The sequence below is a fragment of the Aythya marila genome (genome assembly GCF_965140915.1).
Source record: "Aythya marila genome assembly, chromosome: Z".
NCBI classification, from domain to species: Eukaryota; Metazoa; Chordata; class Aves; order Anseriformes; family Anatidae; genus Aythya; species Aythya marila.
In genome coordinates, this window is record NC_139080.1 from 63,111,899 (window position 1) to 63,134,534 (window position 22,636).

The window sequence follows — 22,636 nt, forward strand, 5'->3', positions numbered from 1 at the left end:
CTGACCATGTAAGTGTTAAACAGAAGGAATTGATGTGAAAGGAACAAGAAACATTTCAGGCCTCTTGCAGCTTGATGTGGTTTGAGGGGAGGAGTTTGGCTGAATGCATCTGCCTTTTTGTTTTGTCTCCTATGCTGCTTCCACCTCCCTAGCAAGACTTAAATAGGATGTAAAGTTCAAAGAGGAGATGCTGCTCCCTTGTTCCAACTCAGGAGAAGAGCCTGGAAAGTATCTTGGTTAATATTCTGTTGTGTCAGAAGGTTCAATGGCTTTGTTCTGAATTTAGTATTTGGCTACGGTACATCTGAGGGGGAGGCTTAAACATGGGCTTATGAAATAAAGCATGCCAACTGCTGGATTGGTGGTGGTGTGGTGTTAAGAACAAGTGACACACTGGGTGCAGTCAGGCTTGCTTCTGGTAGTTGCAGAGAGAGGTTACTTTCTGACCGGTCTCCTTCAGTCACCATATTATCTGTTGTTACTGAATATCCTAAATTCATCAGTTGTTTAGTCACTTATTTTGATTGGCTTGACCAACATCCAAAATGTTTTCTTTGCAAGTTTAGTGTCAGTCCAGGGGCTGGACTGTATATTTCTGGGTATGCAATAGCATATATGGAAAATGACCTTGCAAGTGATTTGCATTAAGTAATAGTCATCTAATGAAAGCAATTCTTCTCTTCTGTATTTCAGAAAGAAGATACTTTCTGTTCTAATTCCTTGAGTTAAAGGTGATCTCTGTTATTCTATCCTTGGAACAATGCAGTAGATGTAACCTGCAAAGCTTCCCACAATCTAAAATCATAGAGATGCAACATGGCCTGAAATTAACCAGTGAGATTTCAGATTAAGTATTCGTGCCCAAATGTCTTTTTCTTCTGACTTTGTTTTTAATCATTCATCTTTTCAGAAAATCATCGTACGCCTTCAGACTAATGAGCTGCTAAAATTGTAACCTTGACTGTTTAAACTTCAGTGTTAAATTGCAGTCTTTTACAGTAGATTCTTTCCAAGGTATTCAAAAGAAAATTGTATGTTACATTTAGTTAATTTAACACCAAAGACACTTGTCAGCTCTCAGTAATACTTGCAGCATTAATTTTCTCCCTTTCCCAAGCATACCGACATTTAACAAAAGTTGTGCATGGTAATTCTTGATAATTCTTGCATTTAGAGTGATATTTGCTCAAGCAGCTGCATCTCCTTGCAAGCAGATTGCATCGGAAGCCTCCCTTGTTCTTTGTGTGCTGGGAGGCAGAAGACCTGCTGACGCAATCAGTGTACCACAGCAGGACGCTGTTGTCCTTCAGTGATTGTATTTCTGGTGGAAAGGAGTGTGATTTCTCTTAATTTTTGTAAAATGAGGCTTGGCACAGATAATCAGTCAAGAACCAGATGCTGTGGGTTGATGTTCCAGTGTCTGTTGGAGATGCAACAATCCGTACCAGGAACTACACATTAGAACAGTTCATTTTCATTTCCTTTTGAATGAAAATATAAAAAAAAAAACTCTAAAATAATTTTAGCACGGTTTTAATAAGATCACCTTGTTTGCTTTGCTCTTATTCAGGTAACAGCAGTAGTGCTGTGGGTAGGAATGCAGTGAAGGTTTCAGTACACCAGCAAAAAAATATGCTAAATATATATAGAAACTTATAAATTCCTAAAAAATATATGTGAAAAGTATTGAAAATGACATTGGTAAATGCAGTTAATTATATAGAAGACATGTTTATTGAAGATTAAAACAGAGTATCCACCTTAGTTTTCTGGTGACCTTGAGCAAAGTCACGTAAGCTCTTTGTGTCTCTTCCATGCAGAGAATTATATTTACCATTATTGTTTGGTGTATTCTTCCACTGGATAACAAAATGATTCAAACTTAGCTAGCAGAAAGTCATATTAAAGTGTGATTGCCATGCTAGAGGTTTTATATTGCATAAAATCATTGTGCAACCTAGTTATACCCATTCTGTGGAGGAAGGGTGTCTATGTGAAAATGCAGAAAGTTTAGTTAATTCTGTATGCTTACTTTTTGCTTTCTCACTCTCTGGGGAAAGACAGTTGGAAAAACATGGACCATTCTGGGCAGACAGCTTTGTGGCTGTATTTTTGCTCAGCTCATACCTCTATTTTGTCACAGCTCCTGAACCTAAAAGAAAAATTAACTGGATCTTGGTGGAGTGAAGTAAAGCTGTGGATCTGACGTATTTTCCAGAGATTTTTAGTCTGTATGGTGGAGGTCTTTGTCCTCTTTAGTTTGAGGGACTCAGGACTCAATTTCTTGAACGCAAAAGTTGCAATCTAGAGAAACCCAAGATTATTTTCCTTTAAGGTAAAGATAAAATGTAACTTTTCTCAGATATTTTATTGAGTTAATATGTCTTGTTTGTACATTTTTGTAATGAATGTTTTGTAGCTACAGAAATACAACTTCAGTATAAAGTGATCCCAGCACTAGCAGAATGAGACACATGCTTTGAGTTCAGTGTCTAGTCCTCTTCCTTTCCTACAACAAACATTTTCTGCTGTGCCTCTCTGACTTGTTTTTTCTTTAATCACAGAATTCTGGTAATGGTTATGGTATCTTTGACCTGTACATTGGTCATAATTACTCACTTAAAATGAGCAGCAAAATCCAAAAACATAGGTTGCTTCTTGCTGTTCTTTGTAATACTTTCAAGTGATAATCTCAGAGACCTTCACGAAGCAGAACATCTGAAAAACTAGAACATCAGAAAAAGTTGTAGTACTGCAGTCATGTTTACGTGGAGCTCTACAAATGCCTTTTTTCTTTTTTTAAACTGGATTCAGTTTCTGTTGTATATGTAATGTCTTGCAGATGGCCAGTTATGCCAAGCAAGTGAAAGAAGGAAGATTATTAGCTCCCCAAGGGCAGCATTCTTCCCTCTAGAGCTAGACCTGCTTGTGTATATACGCTTCTCCATGCTTGTCCCATCCATGAACTCGCCTTGTTTCTAGGGCCAAGAGAGCACTGTAAATTTCAGGTTCTTTTAGTTGCTTGTTCATACTGTCTGTGTTGCAATTTAATGCTAATTATGTTAACTGCCTTTAAGAACTGTTCCACAATCTGGAAAATGAATAATTAGCAATGGGTGAAAGTGAACAGGTGAAAGTTGCTATCAAGCACGTGAAGCTGTAGACAGCATGTCCAAAGTCATGTGTTCCCATCCCACACATCTGTAGCTCAGCATGACCCCTGATTTTGTGCTTGCCTGCCTGAATCATGACAGAAGAGTTAAGTCTGAAAGTCACATAGATACACACATACAGTATGATTTGCACAGGAATTGGCAATAGAAGAATCAACAGGCATTAGGCAAATTTTGTATTATTATCAGATTTTTCCAGCACATTCAACTTGCAGACTGCCAGATGCATGCTGTAGGTGCAGCTAGTGCAAAAGGTAAGTTCAGTTCAGGGTGAGTTCAGTGGCCACTTCAGGTTTTTCCCTCCAGTACAGCACTGAGTGACTGCTCTTGTAGCTGCTCTTTCTCGCTGAAATGTCACCTGCTGGAATTCCTTCAGAGCACAGAATTTTGTTCCTTTCTTCACTGCTTCACCAAAATCAATGGATACGAAAGGTCAGAAAGTCTTGAATGAAGGAAGAGATATCAAGCAACAAAATCATCTTGGCAGAAAAGAGCATGACAGTAGGAAGAACTCTCTTATGTGCATGGTATTTAAAGAAAATAGTGCAAAGTATTTTTCCCTCTTTATCTCCCTTTTTCATTAGAATATGTGCTTATGTTGGCAGAATTGTTGACATTCTAATGAAGTTTGGATGTAAAGAATGGGCTTTATGGCTCTGGGCTTGTACTTTTTTTTTCTTTTTTCTTTTTTTTTTTAATGCAAGGAAATATATCGGTTTCTGCTGTAGATCTTGAAAATTAGTAATTTGCCTAGTGATAAATGCAAGTAGTTCCATGAGAGAAAAGCCTCTTCAGAGAGAGCACTTGGTTTGTCATTTTCTCTGAGATTTCAGCATCATCTTTTCTGTGCAGTTTGCCCTCCTCCTCATTTCTCTTCACTTTTGCAATGTACACATACAGAAAAAGAAAGGCTAACCTTTACCTATTTCTGCTGTGGTTTGGCACAGAGGAAAGGTACTGGGCTTAGTTTTAGTTGCATAATGATTGTTTCTAAAAACCTCTATTTCTGAAGTTTTCCTTCAGCAAATTACTTCAAATTCTTTAGAAATCAACTGATTATGCCTGGAGATCTCAACTGAAAAAAAAAAAAAAAAGAAAGAAAAAAAAGAAAAGAAGAACAGGCCACAAACCTCCCAATAGGAGTTTGAGAATAAAACAGTATCAGGATATCTCCAGAGAAAATACAAAATGCAAAATAAAGAGAGATTTTAGCAGGGTATTAATTGCTACTGAATACACTGAGTGATTCACAATAGGGCTCATTAAGAAACTTTCTTTGATTTTCAAAGATTGGTATTTCAGTAATGATGCAGCTTTAGCCAGTTCTGGTACAGACATTGAAAAGCTGAAACAGATCTTAAAAATAATATTAATTCTTGCTGCATCCACAAATTTCAAACATTGTACTTTCTAAAATTCATGGCTACAGAAAAGAAATATACGTGCATATGTGTCTTTTAAAATAAGAATACAAAACACTGCATTCAAAAATAAAAGTTTTGCCCCAAGGTTGCTTGTGTTACTTTATATTGGCCCACTTTCATTTGTGTATTACAACTCTCACTTAACTGAATGTATATCAATAATGGCTTTTTTTACTGAACTTTAACTGATAAAAATGATATACTGAACTGAAAGAATGAGAAGCTCCTGGATTTTATTTTTATTTACTTAATTTTTATTTCTATTAGTCAACATATTTCTGGTCTTGGGACTCTCTGGATTACTTCTCAAAATCTGCTTTGAAAGCAGAGCTATTCTTTCCTCAGAGAGTGGTTTGTCTGGGATTGGCACTGGCACGTTTCCTTCCCCAGATCCCCTTCTAAACATTGTAGGTAGTATCTCTGCCCACTAAATTGAAGAGCCATACTCTCTCTATTTCAAATTTAATTTAAAGTTGGAATAGCTTCAAAAAAGATGCTATTAGATGCTTTCAAAACCTGTACCCTCACAGGTGCAACAGTGAGATGAAGATGTTGAGGTGAATCAGCATTGCCACCCATGGTGAAGCCTCTGGCCATTGGGCAGCTAGGGAGCAACTGTTCTTTTTCCTGTACATTGTGGGAAGTCTGATTAATTAGTTCTTCTCTAATAATATTTTTGATCTGTGTTGTTTCACTTATGTATACTGAGGCATTTCAAGGGCTTTGGGACATTCCTCTATTTTTGGCAAAGTGAAGAGTTTTGTTGTTACTTAACTTCTGGATGTTTAATAAATTTATTCTTAAATATTCTTAAACATGCAAGTTGTTGTAGAGGACTTTGAGTTTGTTGCGTGCGGGTCAGAGTTTTGAGCATCTAGGACTTTGACAAATCAAACTGTGAAGAGTGGAGCTGAAAGCTCAGGATGCGAAGACCAACAAAATAATGCTAAGCTGTAACAAATATGGTTAATTTCATGTAGGAAGTCTCTTAGAGAGCTATGAGATATTAAAGTCTGTGTTTTCATTTGCAAAAAATGAGGCAGAAAATTGTATGTACTGTTGTTTGTTTCTGTATGTACTGTTGTTTGTTTCTGTTGCTGATCTGTACTTAGCATTGAATAATATGGCAGTGTGTTTTTGTGAAGGCCACGAAGCAGCATGTGTCCCTGGAGTTTCAGAGTGCATCGCAATGCCTATGCTGGATATCATGAATCAAGGCTGCTCCAGACCTTACCACGAGTATCAGTGTCTATTGCTTCTCTTGATCCAGCAGCTAACGATAACCATTATAGTCTAAGTTTGCCTCTTAATGCTTGAGGGATATGAAGCATGCTGCTTCTCATCGTAGTCTGGGTGTGCATATAGGGGTTGTCATAGGCTAAGGAGTTGAGCTTTTAAAATCTGAAGGCAGCTCTGTGGAAAATAACAAAACTGGGTTTTCTTTTGCTGAATACAGAACGACACCAAATGCAAACAGAGCTGGCAAGAACTGAATCCCTGACCCTGCTCCATAGCAAATGGAAGCTACATCTATCTAAATAAATACAAAGATTGTCTGAATATAATAAAACATACTAGTCCAAATAATTAACACTGGGCAAAATTTTGCACAAAGAATAGGTAATGTAAGTTTTTTAAAATGAGAATAATGAGTTGTAACCTTAATGATAACTGCTGCTCTTAGTCCCAGCTTTCATCTATTAGAAAAGGGTGTTTGTACTGGCCTTACTTTCTTTTCTAGTTCTTTTGTGCATATTTTATTTAAATGGGCCTTTTTAGATACAGTGAACCTGATGCTTTTTCCCCTGCCTTTTATTCACATTGTTCTGAAAAAGAGCAGTTCTAACAATTGTGTTTAACCTTGAATTTCCCATGAGACTAGTTGATTGTGTGACCCATGGTTGGGGGAATGTTATTTTGGATTTTCAATATAAGCAGCAAAGAATATTTTGAGTTTGTGTTTGTTTTCTTGTTGTTTGTTTTTTTTTTTTTTCTGTTTAACTGAGTTTGGAGGCGGGGGTGGGAGGGAGAAGGTCTGTTTCTACAGGTTTTTTCTTTTTTGAGACAGATCAATACAATTCCCAAATGATACTTTTAAATAAAAAGAAACCTAAGATAAATAAGTTGGATGTAGAACATAATTAGTCATGTCAGACTGACCTTAGGTCTTAATAACTTAGTAGCAGAAAACCTTTTGAACTTGCAAAACTGGCTTATCTGTTCTTGCTTATTTGGACATCAATGTTGGAGAGACCTTCATCTACTATTTTTTCTAGCTTTGTCATGGAACCACAGAATCACAGAATGGTTTGGGTCAGAAGGGACCTTAAAGACCACCCAGTTCCAATCCCCTGCCATGGGCAGGGACACCTCCCACCAGACCAGGTTGCCCAAAGCCCCATCTAACCTGGGTGCAGCCTTTAAGCCAATTCCTTGTCCACTGAATGGTCCACCCTTACAGTCTCTCCAGTTTGGAGACCAGGATGTTGTATGGGACCATGTCAAAGGCCTTACAGAAGTCCAGGTAGACGACATGGGTTGATCTTCTCTTGTCAGCTGATGTAGTCACTCCATCATAGAAAACCACCAGATTGGCTAGGCACAATTCGCCCTTGGATAAACCATGCTGGCTGTCTTGAATCCCCTCCTTGTCCTGCATATGCCTTGATATTGCTTCCAGGAGGATCTGTTCCATGATCATCCCAGGCTCAGAGGTGAGGCTCACCAGTCTGTAGTTCCCTGGGTCCTCCTTTCTAACCTTTTTAAAAAGGGGAGTGATATTTCCAGTTTTCCACTCACCAGGGACATCGCCTGACTGCCAGGACTTTTCATATATGATGGAGAGAGGGCTGGCGACTCCATCAGCCAGTTCCATCAGGACCCTGGGATTCCTGTCATCAGGTCCTGCAGACCTGTACCTGTTTAGGTTCATCAGGTGGTCTCGAACCTGCTCTTCACTTACAGTGGGTGGGACTTTGCTCCCCCTGCCCTCATCTTCAGTTTCAATGAGTGATGTGGGAAGCCTAAGGGCTGAGCCACACCATTCATTTTTCTCTTGTGCTTGGCACAGAAGCAGCTATTTCTGCTCTTCAGTCCTGTTCTCAGTGACCTGGTCCCTAGGGACATTTATGTGCTGGAAGTGCCAGAATTCGTGTGAGGGTGAGGGCCTGCAGGCTTCTGCCCACCACCCCTGTGAGCAGAAACAGGGGCACAGGCCTGGATCTCGCTCTGCTGAAGGTGTGAGGTGTGACGTGGCCTTGGGCTCGGCTAGAAACCTGTAAGCACATCCTAGACTTGTACATGGCACTATACCACGTGGTGGGCCTCCTCTGCTTGGCTCCGGCTTGCTCGTTCCAGCTTCCTGTCTTCTGCTGTGAGGGGCTGATGCCCTGTCTGCAGGGCTGGGTGGTAAGGATGGTGCTTGCCATGCTGCTGCCCTGCCATGAGGTACAGCTGTAACTGACTCCTGCTTTTACAGACACACATCCATATTGTTCATTTTTAGCATTACTTTTGCTCTAAATCAGATAATCACAAAGAGATTAACAGATCTATCATACCTGCTTATAGGCATAACTTCTTCCTAATCCCTGATATTTAGGGTTTGCCTTGTGCTATGAAACTTCAAGATGAGTATCTTGTATACATTTTTATCTTGCTATTGTAATCTTGGTTGTTCTTGTTATGCACATAACCCAATTCAGTTTTAAGTCCTCCTAAAATCTAGATCTCCCATAATACTGAGAAAATACCATGTGTTAATAATGCTACCTCCTTTTATCTCTGTTTGGCCTGTTTCTCCCTTCTTCAATACCTCAACCTAGGAATTCTGTTTTCCAAATAATATACAGCTTTTGTGAAAAAAGATCTTTTTAGTAGCTTTGTTCAAAGAAAAAGAATACCCTTGGTGCTGGTATTTCCACTGAATAATTTTGGCAGGTTGATGCTAAAATATGTTACAGCTAAACATGTAAAATTTTTATTTATTGTTTTCCTGTCACTTTCAATAATTTAATTATATAGAATTTCTGTGAATTCTTCAAATTTAAAACTGGTAAAAATGCTGAAGTTTTGACACAGGCAAGAGCTATTAAAATCAACTGTTACAAAATACAGTATCACGTGCTTTTTCATATGTTTAAGACAGTGTTTATTATTTTGTAATAGCTCACGGTTCTATGCCAAATTGATTGGGTATTGTAACTATCATTAATGATTATTTTCACTAGTAACCACACTATGCTATCTGTCTAAAAAAAAATGGAGTTCTTTATGCTGCATTGGACTAATGAACAAAAATGGACAGACAACAGTATGAACAAGAGAGTAATGGCCAACTATGGAGTCTAAGGAAGCAATGTAATTGTACTTTCTAAGATTAAGAATGTAAAAGCATTTAAAGTTAGTAAGTAAAGTATTTCAGTAAATTAGACCAAAAAAAAAAAAGTCTGAAGATCTTTTTGGCTCTTATTAATATTTTTATTCAGACAGTCGGCAGTGTAGACACTGAAGAAATGAGAAATGCACCAAGAGGTGAAAGGAAAGTGGAGGCTATTTATAAGTTGCTGCAGGAGTATGGGGATAACAGAGTTAGTGGGGAGAAACAGTGCTGCTTCTCAGAGTGGATACATCTGGATGTCTACAGGAAGTGTTTCTGTGTTGTCTTTGTCTTTATTTTTGTTTTGTTTTGTTCTTAAAAGAATCCCTGCTGCATACATGCAGAAAGTAGAGCCAGCAGAGCTCATTCAGATCTCCAGGAGGTAACTGAGGATCTTACTGGTTTAACACTTATGGTATAGCTTTCCAGGATCTTTAGTTTGTTATTTTACTGAATCACAACGAGCATACTGGAAGTAAATATATGTTATAGCTAAGTCTAAATCCCCAAATGAGCATTTTATTTCATTATTATGCTTCCAAATGTTGAAGAGGAAAAACATCAAATTTTCTTTTTAGTTTAATTAGCTTAGCAATTTTATTAGGATGTTTCTTGATAAACATAATCATACTGGTAACAGCGGAGCTTTCTTGGCATCCAAAATGTGAGATGAAGACAATGGCAGAGTAAGAATTCTGAAATGAATAAGCATGGGAACACTAGCTGGTAACGTTTAGGGGATGATCAGCTGAAACTCAGACACACACACACACACACGCAAAATAGAAATCTTGGTCCCACTGAAGTCAATAGGATTTTTGTTGCTGACCTTAACAGAGATAAAATTTGACTTCAGTTATGCCTCTGCAGGGGGGGATGAGGGGACAGAAAAAAAAAAAAAGGGCAAAAAAAAAGCTTGAAATTGCCAAGAAGTGGGAGAATGAATTTGACTGTATAAGGAAAGGAAAGGAAAGGAAAGGAAAGGAAAGGAAAGGAAAGGAAAGGAAAGGAAAGGAAAGGAAAGGAAAGGAAAGGAAAGGAAAGGAAAGGAAAGGAAAGGAAAGGAAAGGAAAGGAAAGGAAAAATGAAAACAAAAGAAAAGAAAACGGTGGAGTTAGTGTGTGTTTCATAAGTGGGGCAAAAGAAAAGTTTTTGAACATACTGTTTTTAAATTTTCTTATTAAACATATCTGCTTTCATACAGTCCAGGACCTGAAGCAATAGTTCTCACTTTATTTCCAGTGCTTCCTATTTGTGCACAGATACTGAGCACTCCTATCTATGCCACTGTTCATCGTAGTGGATTGCTGTCTCTCACAAATTTACAGGTTTTCCAATTTCCCAGTACTTGTAGAATTGGTTCAGCAGCTTCTCTTCATGCTCTTACACATTTATTTAAAATAGGTCAAAAAGAAAATGGACGTAATACTTGCAGGCAACTTCAGTTGCTTTGGTATATTCACATCATACTTGCAGCCAAATGGCTTCTCTTGGAAAAATGTACACTGTTTACATCTCCCAAGGCTGCAGACAGGCATACTGGTTCAGTAGAGCATCAGCTCGTTACAGCTCCAAGAAAACAAGGCAAGACCTTTGCCAGTGGCAGTCAAATAAAATTCTGGTGCCTCTTGAAAAAAGTGGCAATTAGCCTTCACTTCTTTACCCCTTTTCCAAGCATTCATATCTGAAAGCAGCTAAGGACTTAAGTCCTTATGTATGTTTCCACACCTGTGTCTGAAGTGCAATTTATATTCAAGAATAACGATAAACTTTCTTAAACCATGCAATTTCACCATTCTGTTTTTGTGTTGACTTCTTACTATCCCATCCCATCAGTTGTTTTAATTTTATTGTTTCTGTCCATAGCACAGAAATATGTGCTAAGTTAATATGAAATATGAAATAATTTCATAAGAAATATGTCCAGTTAATATAGCACATATGCTACTTATGCAATTATACTTAACATTTCCCTGTTGTATTACTTTTCCATAAATGGCCTGCAAATATTCTTAATAGAAAATAATTAACATTTTAACCCCTGTAGAAATAATTCAGACTGCTTGATCACAGTGGTTGCTTATGGTTGGGTTCAGAACTGCTACTATTGTGAATCTGTCTGTGAAATCCAGGCATTTGCCATAGTGTTTTGCATTTCCGTGGAACAGCTTTATGACAGGAACATTTTTGCTGCTGTGCATAAATATTTGGAGGATGTCAAGAGATGTGTTAGAAAATAGAAAAGTTGTGACATCCACTTTTCAGCCTTTCGTGATCCTAAACTCATGAAGGTAGGCAACATTTCTTTCACTGACTTCAGTAGTCAAGGAGTTGGTGCACCTATTTCTTCTAAAAGCAGTTATGTTTTTCTTTTCGTCTTTCTTTAAAGCAGGGGGAAATGGGAAGTAATAAAAAGACCTATTATCACCACTGTATTACCAGAAAAAAAAACCTGCCAGTATCTACTGTTGAAGAAAGACTAAAAAGGCACTTGGTAACAGAATGGCCCGGTGCTGTGGGAGAGCTGTAATAGCTAGTTAGATCAATCAGTGTCTCTGCTGAGTCTTGACAAGTTTCTGATTTAATGGGCTGAGCCTGTTTCCATAATTAGTCTAAAAGTTTTTAAGGGTTGACAAGACCAAACTCTGCCCAGCTTGGCTTTGTACTGCAAGCTTGGGATTCCTTTAGGTCACTATAAAAGCAGACTATTTTGTCCCTAGAAAAATGGTCATCTTTTCAATTTTTTTTTTTAGTTCTTGACTTGTTAAAGAAAACACAACCAAAGAGTGCAAAATTATCAGAGGCTGACTGTGGAGGCCAAGTAAACTGAAGCAAATCTGCTAGGCACCAATTAATATGATGGTGGTTAAGTTACATGTTATATTTCATTTCTTGTTACTCATTACTTCTTAAGATGAACGTGACTTAGGTGTCAAGATATTCTTGTGTGACAACTGCCATGTAGCTAAAAAGCAGATGTTTTATCAGTCAGATGAAACGTCACCAAATAGAAACATAATTCTGCAGGAGAGCGGTACTAAAAATCACAAATCTGATAGTGAAACCAGAAGAAAAGAAATGCTGTTTGATACAGATTCTGGAATATTGCTTTGACAACCCAAACAGTCGAGTAGTATATTTATGCCTTCCTGAGATGAATGGTAAAAGTCCCACACATTTTGGCTTGGGAAGGAATCAAATCATTCTATTTTTGCACAAATCTAATCTTTCAGTTAATTTTGACTGAAATTAAAGTTGTGTCAGGACTAATACATGGTGGCTGGTGAGAACAGACTTAGTGGCATTTCACAGGATGAGGGTTGTCTTGGAGAGTTTCAGCTGTAGTACCACCTGTCTGTGAGCACATTCCTTACTGGAGAAGGAAGGAAAAAGTGATAAATAAGACTTATGCTTGCGTGACTTCAGCCAAGGATTTTCCTACCTCAGGGGAATACACAGCTTTTCTAAATGACCCTTTATTCTGCTGCTGTATGAGGCTGGATGTGATCCAGGACATCAAACTGTATATAGCTGTAGTTTTAACACAATTAAATACTAGCCTTTATCTTCTAATTTAAATGGCTCACCATGTTTCTAGTCCAAGATTTTATTGACTAAGAATAGTGGATTTTAGATAATGAGATATTTTGTAGTGATTCAAATAAAAAAGACAAAACCAGAAGCTTTATGAAATATGAGAATCTTTATCAAACTAAAGATTAATGCCTAAAAGCTTAAGTTTTAGAATTTGGTTAGTAATGACTGGATTTTGCTTTAGTTGGAACTTAATCTCTGAAAGGAAGCATTTCTTTTTTCTTTTTATTTTCTTCCTGAGCTTTTCATAGCACTCAGAGTGAATGGATAGTTTAGGAAAACCATAGTTGCAATCTGGAGTCTGTTACATCGAACCTGTCTTTCACGATCCAGATGGAATGAGGAAATGCTGGCAGAGGTTGATGGCTGCTGACAGTGAGTGAGACAGCTTTGTTCCAGCTGCTAGTGCGGGTGGCATTTCTCCTCATCGCAGTGTCCGTGACCTCGGCTCTGCTGCAAGGAGAACACAATGATGTGGATGACTTTTTTTCAGGCCGTCCAGTGGCTTGAGTGCCACGCATTAGAGGTACACTGATAGATGAGCATGGGAAAGGTTAATTTCTGCTCTGTTCATTTTACTGGTCCCTCCATGGAAGGAGAAGTTCACCCTTTCCAGCAGTGGTAACTTTGAAAAGAAGTCGGAATGGCGATGAGTAGCTTTCTGCCCAGCTCCTCAAAACAAAGCAGTTCAAATGCCCCCCATGCACCTTTTCAGTGGTTCTCATGGCTGTACGAATGTGACATTGCAATTCCTTCTCTTTTTTTTTTTTTTTTTTTTTTAAGAAATTGCTCTTCATGTTTTTATGTATTTTGGTGATAATTTGATGGTGGACAGAGAATAGCCAAAATCTAAGCTTGTAGTTTCTGTTGTTGCTCCCACACAAAAGAGAAGACAGACTCCGGGCTTGGCTAGTTTGGGCCAGGATCCCAAGTGGCTGCATGGTGTGATGACACGGCATAGCACTTGACAGTGTATTCCCATCATTGTACCAGAATCAGAGAGGTTTATGCATATACCAGAACGGTTTAGCACAGAGACTCAAAAATCACAAAACAGGTTACAGAAGAAAACAAAAAAAAAGACAGAACCAGTCCACCTTCCTGTAAATCTGTTGTAGAAGCCATGGGATTATCAGGACAGTATCCCTCCTTTTACTGGTGGATTTTTAACATGAAAATCCCCTCCTTCAACTTTCCCTGTAGAGTTTTGAGAGAATAAGTCTTTTTGGTCATACAGCGTATTCTTTGTGTCTCGGTCACAATAGAGTCATAAATATTGATGCTGATTTTTAAATAGTGTGCAGTTTGACCACTGAACTATAACCTCAAAACCACAACTAGGTGAGACAGGTTTTTATATTCTTTATGTGAAACAGGTGTTTATTTCACAAACTTATTGAGTTGTATTTGAATGTTCTGTTTTCTGTCACATCAACATCTCTGTAAGCATCACAATGTAGAGCTGAAAATGTAAAGGATGTAACAATTTGGACAAAATATAGGAAAAATGAAGGGCATTGCACGGTATTTTTATCTTTGTAGGTAAACTGTGTTTTGTCTGAAGTACAGAAATGACCAGGTTCAAAACCCAAAGATGAGCATTAAGGAAATGTCTCATAAATATTTGTATAAGCATTTATTATTAGTTAGGGTTAACTTGCTGGCTTTATACTATGTGTTGTGGCTCTAGGTCACTTCTGTGAAGCTTGTCCAAAGCCTGTGGTCATATCATATATGTGATACTGTGTAGAGAACTGCATGATGTGCAGGCTCTCTTTTTGCCTCCTGAATGGGATAAATATGTCTCTCTCTCTCTGCATCCATAGATTTCATAGATATTAGCTATTTCATAGCTAACTGTTAAGTAAAAACTAAAATCCGTAACATCTGACATCTGCAGTGCAGGCTGGAAAAAAAAACAACAAAACAAAACAAAGCAAAACAACAACAACAAAAAAACACAATGACAAATCTTTTTGTTGTGCAGAACTTCATGGTGATGAGTTAGATCAAGTTTGCTGTTGTGCCCTTGCTGCTGTTGTGACTATCAGTATTTCTATCACTCTCATCCTTAGATCGCCAAATGTGGATAATTCCTGCATTGCTCTAGATGCAGAACAAAAATCCTTCAAAAGCTTGCATGAAGTGTGTGAGAAGGACAACACTGATGCCAACAGAGAGAAGGGTACAGGCAAACAGTGGAACAGACTGATTTGGAGAAATTGCTGTAGTCTCTGTCAGGCAGAGTTTTCAGTTTACTGTAACCATCCGGGCAGAGGTAGGAATTTAAGAAAAGAATGGAGGCGTTTTGCCTCCATTACAGCAAATATCTTGCAAGAGAGAGAATAGGGGATTTTCCTGAGCTTGCTTTCTGCCCACTCAGCATTCCTGCCTGCTCCAGCATTGAGGGTGAGGTCCAGGAAGGAGGATAACTGAAGCAATTATTTTTGTGGTCAAAAGCAGGTTGCTTACAGATTTGTGAACTAATTCTCTGGCGGTACTCTGTGACCTGCTGTTTTGGAGATTGAATAAAATAATACTTGTGAAGATCCAGCAGCATACATAACCAACTTGAGGCTTCACAGCAGCTGCAGGGGTTATTGCAACCTTGAGGCTGCAGTAGCTGTCACAGATAGTCTCTGCTGCAGAGCTGCTCTGAACAGGGAGCAAAATACCATCTACGTTAGGCTGCGTTTTCCCCCGCAGGCTGAGTGTTGACAAGAGTTTTTATTCCTACAATGTGTCATTATGGCTTCCCAGTTGATTAGCTATACCTGTCATGTGAGGACTAGCTTATTCATCAGAACTTGTTTTCTTTGAAGGAGAAAATGAGTGTATTCCATTAGAGTATTAAAACTAGGACAACAAATGGCACATCAGGAAATTACATTTAATTAGCTGACTTAGCACAAAAGAGAGGTTTTCTTATGGTTATGGTGAGGATCTTGTAATGATGAGGAATACAATACTATTTATCTTGAACATGCTGAAGGAGAGGGAAGATACTAGGTTTTCTCATAAAGCATTACATGGTAGTTCATTATTAGATTTCTGATCACAGACTTACTGTTAGGCAAAGGAGATGGAATTTTGCTCTGATTTCTGCTTGCCCATACAACCTTTTCTGACTTTCTTATATGCCTCAGCCTGCAACAGACTGATGTCTTATGCCACTGCAGCGGATTATCAGGACTGGTACCCCTGAGGAAGTTCTGTTAAAAAACTTTGTATCCTGATATATTACAGTTTCTGCTATTTTTCTGCTATTTTATAGTAGTAACAGAATACTAAAATACAAAATATCCAGAGAATCTCTACTACTTGTGCTATTGTTTTGCCTTCAGTTTCTTTACTACTGATTCCTTTGTATTTTAGTTTTATTTAGTTCTTTATAGCTGCTTTTAAAAATAATTAACTGTAGGATACAGAAACGGCTGTATGAGCAGTTACTGAGATTTCTTTCTTACAGCATAACAAATGACAGAAATTTTCATTGTAAAGTATTAGTTTTCTTTTTCCTTCCAGGTACCACGATCAGCAGGATGTTACTAGCAACTTCCTTGGAGCAATGTGGTTGATTTCAATAACTTTTCTATCCATTGGATATGGTGACATGGTACCTAATACATACTGTGGGAAAGGAGTCTGTTTACTCACTGGAATCATGGTGAGTATTTCTGAATTTATTCATTGGATGTGAGATTATTAGCAGCAATTAATCCCCAAACTTGTGGTAGACATAAAGAAATATTAATTTGCTAGCCTGTATAGGATATAGACTGTGTAGGATATAGATTGAGGTAAAACTTAATAGTTGTGTAATGAAATACAGGGAAACAAATTCCACCCTGACATAATTTTCAGCTTCAAAATTTTAAGAGTTTTTCATTACATTTTAAGGTATCACATCTTCTCAGTTATCTTTGGACATGTGTAATTATTACTAGTAATAATGAATCTACAGTTCTGGGTTTTGTTTCTTAAAATTAAGTTAGTCACAAACATAGAAACTCAATGGCTGCTAGTCTGCTAAAGCATTTTACTTGTACTTAGTTTTATTTATTATAAGTCTAATATATTATACATAGTATTCCATTGCTTTAAGTGGACCTATGTAGTGCAATTTTCACAGTATGAGTTTTGCTAACAGTATTACAATGCAGCAGTTGTTGGTGCATGCACATTCAATATATACTTATTAGCTGTTCTGTATGTGTGCTTTAAATTTTTTTCAGTATTGCACCATTTGGTCAAAGTTAGGCAAGAATTATTATATTATATATAATAATGTCTGGGAAATTTATGCACATCTATAGTAAATCAGAAGAAGAAAAGCTCATGATTGTGCCACTTTTATTTATATTGACTCTTGTACAAATGTCCCTGTGAATGAGATAAACATCATATATGCTACATATGACAGCGAGATGCATACATGTTTCTGAAATCTTGCTACTGATGATAAGTGATGCAGCTCCAGTATCTACCTTCTGTTAAAACAGGTATATTGGGATTATGACTGAAAACAAATGGTAGCAAACAGTTTCCCCTTTAAAACAGGTGTTTGGCAAATTTGTTGTTTGTAAGAGTGTATTTTATGTCCAAAGAGTAAAATAGATTAAGGTGTTTTTGTAATGTTTTACAATTTTTCCTTTTTTTTTTTTTTTTTTTTTTAACAGCTTACAGGTTTCAGGTCATTGACCTTTCATAAGAAAGATGTCCAGTGCATTTTGCTGGTGGTGGCAAATGCTTATCTCTTTAAAAACAGAGTTTGAATTTAGTTGGAAAGTACAGGCTGAAAGCAGAGGAATGACTCAGGCGGCTTTCATAAAGGCTGTTGACTAAGCTCAAATCTGCCATCTTCTGGAGTATTTGCCTTTGTTGCTCATTCTGAGCTGCATTTTGATGCCAGAGAGAATAAAATTTGGTCATAAGTTCATTAGGAAAAAAGGAGGACAAGCAGTATACATTGCCACAGGGATATGCAGAATGGGGGCAGAGCCCTGTCATAATGCTTTTCTTCTTCCCAAGCAGTGTTTAAGAATAAGAAGAAAATACTTCAAGATGCAAGAATCAGATCATTATTCATCCTCATTATCATCTCTGACTAGGCTTTCTGAACAGCAGCAGCTAAATTCCAGGTTAACTCGTATTGAGTATGCACTCATATTCAACTCAAGTTATTTGCATTTCAGTATAAAAAAAACTTACAGTAACAGAAATCATAGGAGCTTCAACACCCTGCAAAAGTGCAGTGACAATAGTGATACTGATACGAATCATCCACAAGTTTCACCCTGCTATTAAGTTTATGCTAGTGTAAATGATAGCAGCATCCAAACCATAATTTTGAAGGCTGTAGATACACTTATGATTTTATGATGATGATGGTGATGAAAACAAAGTAAAAATTAAATCACAAAAACAGACTATAGATTATTGCAGATGTTGTCCTACACACCTATGAATGAATCAGACAGAAGATGAAATTACAGGATGCATTTGTCATTTTGCATTTGACAGCACCATTGGGATTCAGATATAAAATAATTTATTGCAGTTGTTTCTATTGCTTGGGAGTAAAAGTGAAGTACTGATTAATATGTAGTGTTTACACACAAGACATTTCTTTTTCACAACAGAAATAAGATTCACTCCTTTGAAATTAAGCGTGTGCAATGTACACATTATACCTTCCTATCTTTGTTTGTATTTTGTGATCAAATGTTCTGCAGAAACTTTGGAAGCACTAAGGCTGTAATCAGAATCACACGGTAATAATTTAAGGATTAATAATCTCAAGACACAGAAAACATTATTAACCAAAAAAAAAAAGGGGGGGGGGGAGAGAGAGGGGCAGGTGGTTAGTTTGCAGTGTTAGTAGACCTGAAAGCCTGACTCTTAATTACATTCTAAAGGGTATCAGCCATATGGCTTTGGCAAATCGTAATCTTTGAAAAGAAAATTATGGATCAGTGAGAGAAATTCAGATCTTGGAATTACTTTTTTGTTTGTTTGAATTTTTTTTATGTATTTTTTAAAATTTTTTGATAAAGAATCACAGAATCACAGAATCACAGAATTTCTAGGTTGGAAGAGACCTCAAGGTCATCGAGTCCAACCTCCAACCTAACGCTAACAGCCCTCCACTAAACCATATCCCTAAGCTCTACATCTAAACGTCTTTTGAAGACTTCCAAGGATGGTGACTCCACCACTTCCCTGGGCAGCCTGTTCCAATGCCTCACAACCCTTTCAGTGAAGAAGTTCTTCCTAACATCTAGCCTAAAACTCCCCTGGCTCAACTTAAACCCATTCCCCCTCGTCCTGTCACCAGGCACGTGGGAGAACAGGCCAACCCCCACCTCGCTACAGCCTCCCTTGAGGTACCTAAAAAGAGCGATAAGGTCGCCCCTGAGCCTCCTCTTCTCCAGGCTGAACAAGCCCAGCTCCCTCAGCCGCTCCTCGTAGGACTTGTTCTCCAGGCCCCTCACCAGCTTCGTCGCCCTTCTCTGCACCCGCTCAAGCACCTCGATGTCCTTCTTGTAGCGAGGGGCCCAAAACTGAACACAGTACTCGAGGTGCGGCCTCACCAGAGCTGAGTACAGGGGGACGATCACCTCCCTAGCCCTGCTGGTCACGCTGTTCCTAATACAAGCCAGGATGCCGTTGGCCTTCTTGGCCACCTGAGCACACTGCTGGCTCATATTCAGCCGACTATCCACCATCACTCCCAGGTCCTTCTCTGCCTGGCAGCTTTCCAACCATTCCTCTCCCAGCCTGTAGCTCTGCTTGGGGTTATTGCGCCCCAGGTGCAGGACCCGGCACTTGGCCTTGTTAAACTTCATGCAGTTGACCTCAGCCCATCGGTCCAGCCTATCCAGATCCTCCTGCAGAGCTTTCCTACCCTCAAGCAGATCGACACACGCACCTAACTTGGTGTCATCTGCGAACTTACTGAGGGTGCACTCGATGCCCTCGTCCAGATCATCAATGAAGATATTAAAGAGGACCGGCCCCAGCACCGAGCCCTGGGGGACGCCACTAGTGACTGGCCTCCAACTGGACTTGGCTCCATTCACCACGACTCTTTGGGCCCGGCTATCCAGCCAGTTTCTAACCCAACGAAGCGTGCGCCAGTCCAAGCCAAGAGCAGCCAGTTTCTTGAGGAGAATGCTGTGGGAGACGGTGTCAAAAGCCTTGCTGAAGTCAAGGTAGACCACATCCACAGCCTTTCCCTCATCCACCCAGCGCGTCACTCTGTCATAGAAGGAGATCAGGTTCGTCAGGCATGACCTGCCTTTCATAAAGCCATGCTGACTGGGCCTGATCGCCTGCTTCCCCTTCAAGTGCTGCATGATGACTCTCAGGAGGATCTGCTCCATGAGCTTTCCTGGCACTGAGGTCAAACTGACAGGCCTGTAGTTTCCTGGGTCAGCCCTCCGGCCCTTCTTGTAGATGGGCGTCACGTTTGCTAGCCGCCAGTCGATTGGGACCTCCCCCGATAGCCAGGACTGTTGATAAATGATGGACAGCGGCTTGGCCAGCTCCTCTGCCAGTTCCCTCAGTACCCTTGGGTGGATCCCATCTGGCCCCATCGACTTGTGCACATCTAAGTGCCGTAGTAGGTCACCAACCAGTTCTTCATGGATAATGAGGGCCACATCCTGTTCGCCATCCCCTTCCACCAGCTCAGGGTACTGGGTATCCAGAGAACATCCGGTATTGCCGCTAAAGACTGAGGCAAAGAAGGCATTGAGCACCTCCGCCTTTTCCTCATCTCTTGTAACTAAGTTTCCCCCCGCATCCAGTAAAGGGTGGAGATTCTCCTTAGTCCTCCTTTTTGTGTTGATGTATTTATAGAAACATTTTTTGTTATCTTTAACGGCAGTAGCCAGATTGAGCTCCAGATGAGCTTTGGCCTTCCTAATTTTGTCCCTGCACAGCCTCGCTACTTCTTTAAAGTCCTCCTTAGTGGCCTGCCCACTTTTCCAAAGCTTATAAACCCTCTTTTTCCTCCTAAGATCAAGCCACAATTCTCTGTTGAGCCAGGCCGGTCTTCTTCCCCGCCAGCTCGTCTTTGGGCACGTGGGAACAGACCGTTCCTGCGCCATTAAGACTTCCCTCTTGAAGAGCGCCCAGCCTTCCTGGACCCCTCTGCCCTTCAGAACCGCCTCCCAAGGGACTCCACCAACCAGTGTCCTGAGCAGCTCAAAGTCAGCCCTCCGAAAGTCCAATACAGCGGTTTTACTGGTCCCCTTCCTGGCCTCGCCAAGAATAGTGAACTCCACCATTGCGTGGTCACTCTGCCCTAGACAGCTCCCGACGATCACGTCCTCCACCAGTCCTTCTCTGTTTGTGAAGAGAAGGTCTAGCGGGGCACCTCCCCTGGTAGGCTCACTAACCAGCTGCGTCAGGAAGCTATCTTCCACGCTCTCCAGAAACCTCCTAGACTGCTTTCTCAGGGCTGTGTTGTGCTTCCAGGATATGTCAGGGAAGTTGAAGTCCCCCACGAGTACAAGAGCTGATGATTTTGCAACCTCTGTCAGCTGCCTGTAGAATTCCTCATCCGTCTCCTCATCCTGGTTCGGCGGTCTATAGCAGACCCCGACCAGGACACTAGCCTTGTTGTCCCTGCCGATCCTAACCCAAAGGGACTCGACCTTGTCATTCCCAACCTCGAGTTCTACAGCCTCGAAAGACTCTCTAATATAGAGAGCCACACCACCACCCCTTCTATGCTGCCTGTCCCTTCTATAGAGCTTATAGCCAGGCATTGCAGCACTCCAGTCATGAGACTGGTCCCACCACGTCTCCGTGATGGCAACCAAGTCGTAGCCTGCCTGCCGCACGATGGCTTCCAGCTCCTCCTGTTTGTTACCCATGCTGCGTGCATTGGTGTAGATGCACTTCAGCTGGGCCATTGCCTTATCCTCCGGCCTTGCCATTGTTCCCCCTGGCACAGCCCCAACAATGCTAGCCTCAGCCCCATCCCCCTTCCTACCTAGTTTAAAGCCCTCTCAATGAGCCCTGCCAGTTCCTGGCCCAGGATCCTTTTTCCCCTAAAAGATAGGGACCCGTCTGCGGCCATCAGGCCAGGTGCTGAGTAAAGTGCCCCATGATCAAAAAACCCAAGATTTCTGCGTTGGCACCAGCCCCGGAGCCATGTGTTTAACAGGTGGGCTTTCCGTGTCCTCTCTGAACTCCTCCCTGCCACCATAGGGATGGACGAAAACACCACCTGCACTCCCGCTCCATCCACTAACCGACCCAAAGGATCTGAAAGACATGAAATACGAAACCATGAACGCAGTAATGAATGATCTTCCAGCCTAGCTTGCAAGACTAAAAAGCTTATAGGTCTTGAATATGATTCTTTAAATACAGTCACTCTTCTGAAACTCTTCTGAAACCAATTAATTCATATTTGTTGTGGAAAAGATAAGAACAGGATACAGAAGAGATAGGTAGACCTATACCATCCATCTTCACCATGCCATGCAACTTGCAGGATTATTTCTGCTCACTGAATATGCAGTGGTTATCACTAAATATGCACACTGAATATGCAGTAGTACCCAAGTGGACCTCTCAGATCCTGGTCAGCAGGCTGAGCTCAACTATAGTTGGAGCACTTTGTGCTGGTACTGAGTGGAACAGCTTATAAACAGAGCATTTTCAACTGCTTAATGGCTTTATGGTGTCAGGGCTTTGGAGCGGTTTGCCAAATTTTTCTTGCTTTGTGAGGATTATGGTGAGGATAGCAAAAATTTGGAGAAGGGAAATAGAAATTGATAGAAGGAAAAAGAAGGGGCAAATGGGAGAAGATATTGGAAGGTGTGTACCTGTTGACTGAAAGATGGGAAGAATTGTAATGAAAGAATGACCTATTGAAGGTATATGAAGAATCCAGAGGATGTTGAGTAGTTCCTGGTCTTGTGTGAGAGCAGGGGGTCTATTAATCTCTGTTAAGAACCATTACAGTTGGAAAAAGCAAAATTGCCTCTTTCTGATGCATTGTAGTAATTCCATGCAATTTGTGCCACAATGACTAGGAAATAACTATT

The 22,636-nt window shown here is 40.0% G+C and overlaps 1 protein-coding gene across 8 annotated transcripts in view; it reads left to right on the top strand.

The window, feature by feature from the left end:
- KCNN2 (potassium calcium-activated channel subfamily N member 2) overlaps positions 1–22,636 on the top strand; it is a gene marked incomplete at its 5' end in the record, with an annotated part of 83,282 nt that overhangs the window by 35,624 nt on the left and 25,022 nt on the right. For 6 of the 8 annotated variants that reach the window (XM_082784240.1, XM_082784236.1, XM_082784238.1 and 3 more), the window contains one exon: positions 16,077–16,236. In XM_082784240.1, the coding sequence (XP_082640366.1) occupies positions 16,077–16,236 (160 nt within the window). The remainder of the gene's footprint in view (positions 1–16,076; positions 16,237–22,636) is intronic. The other 2 variants (XM_082784237.1, XM_082784239.1) reach the window with 1 other exon arrangement.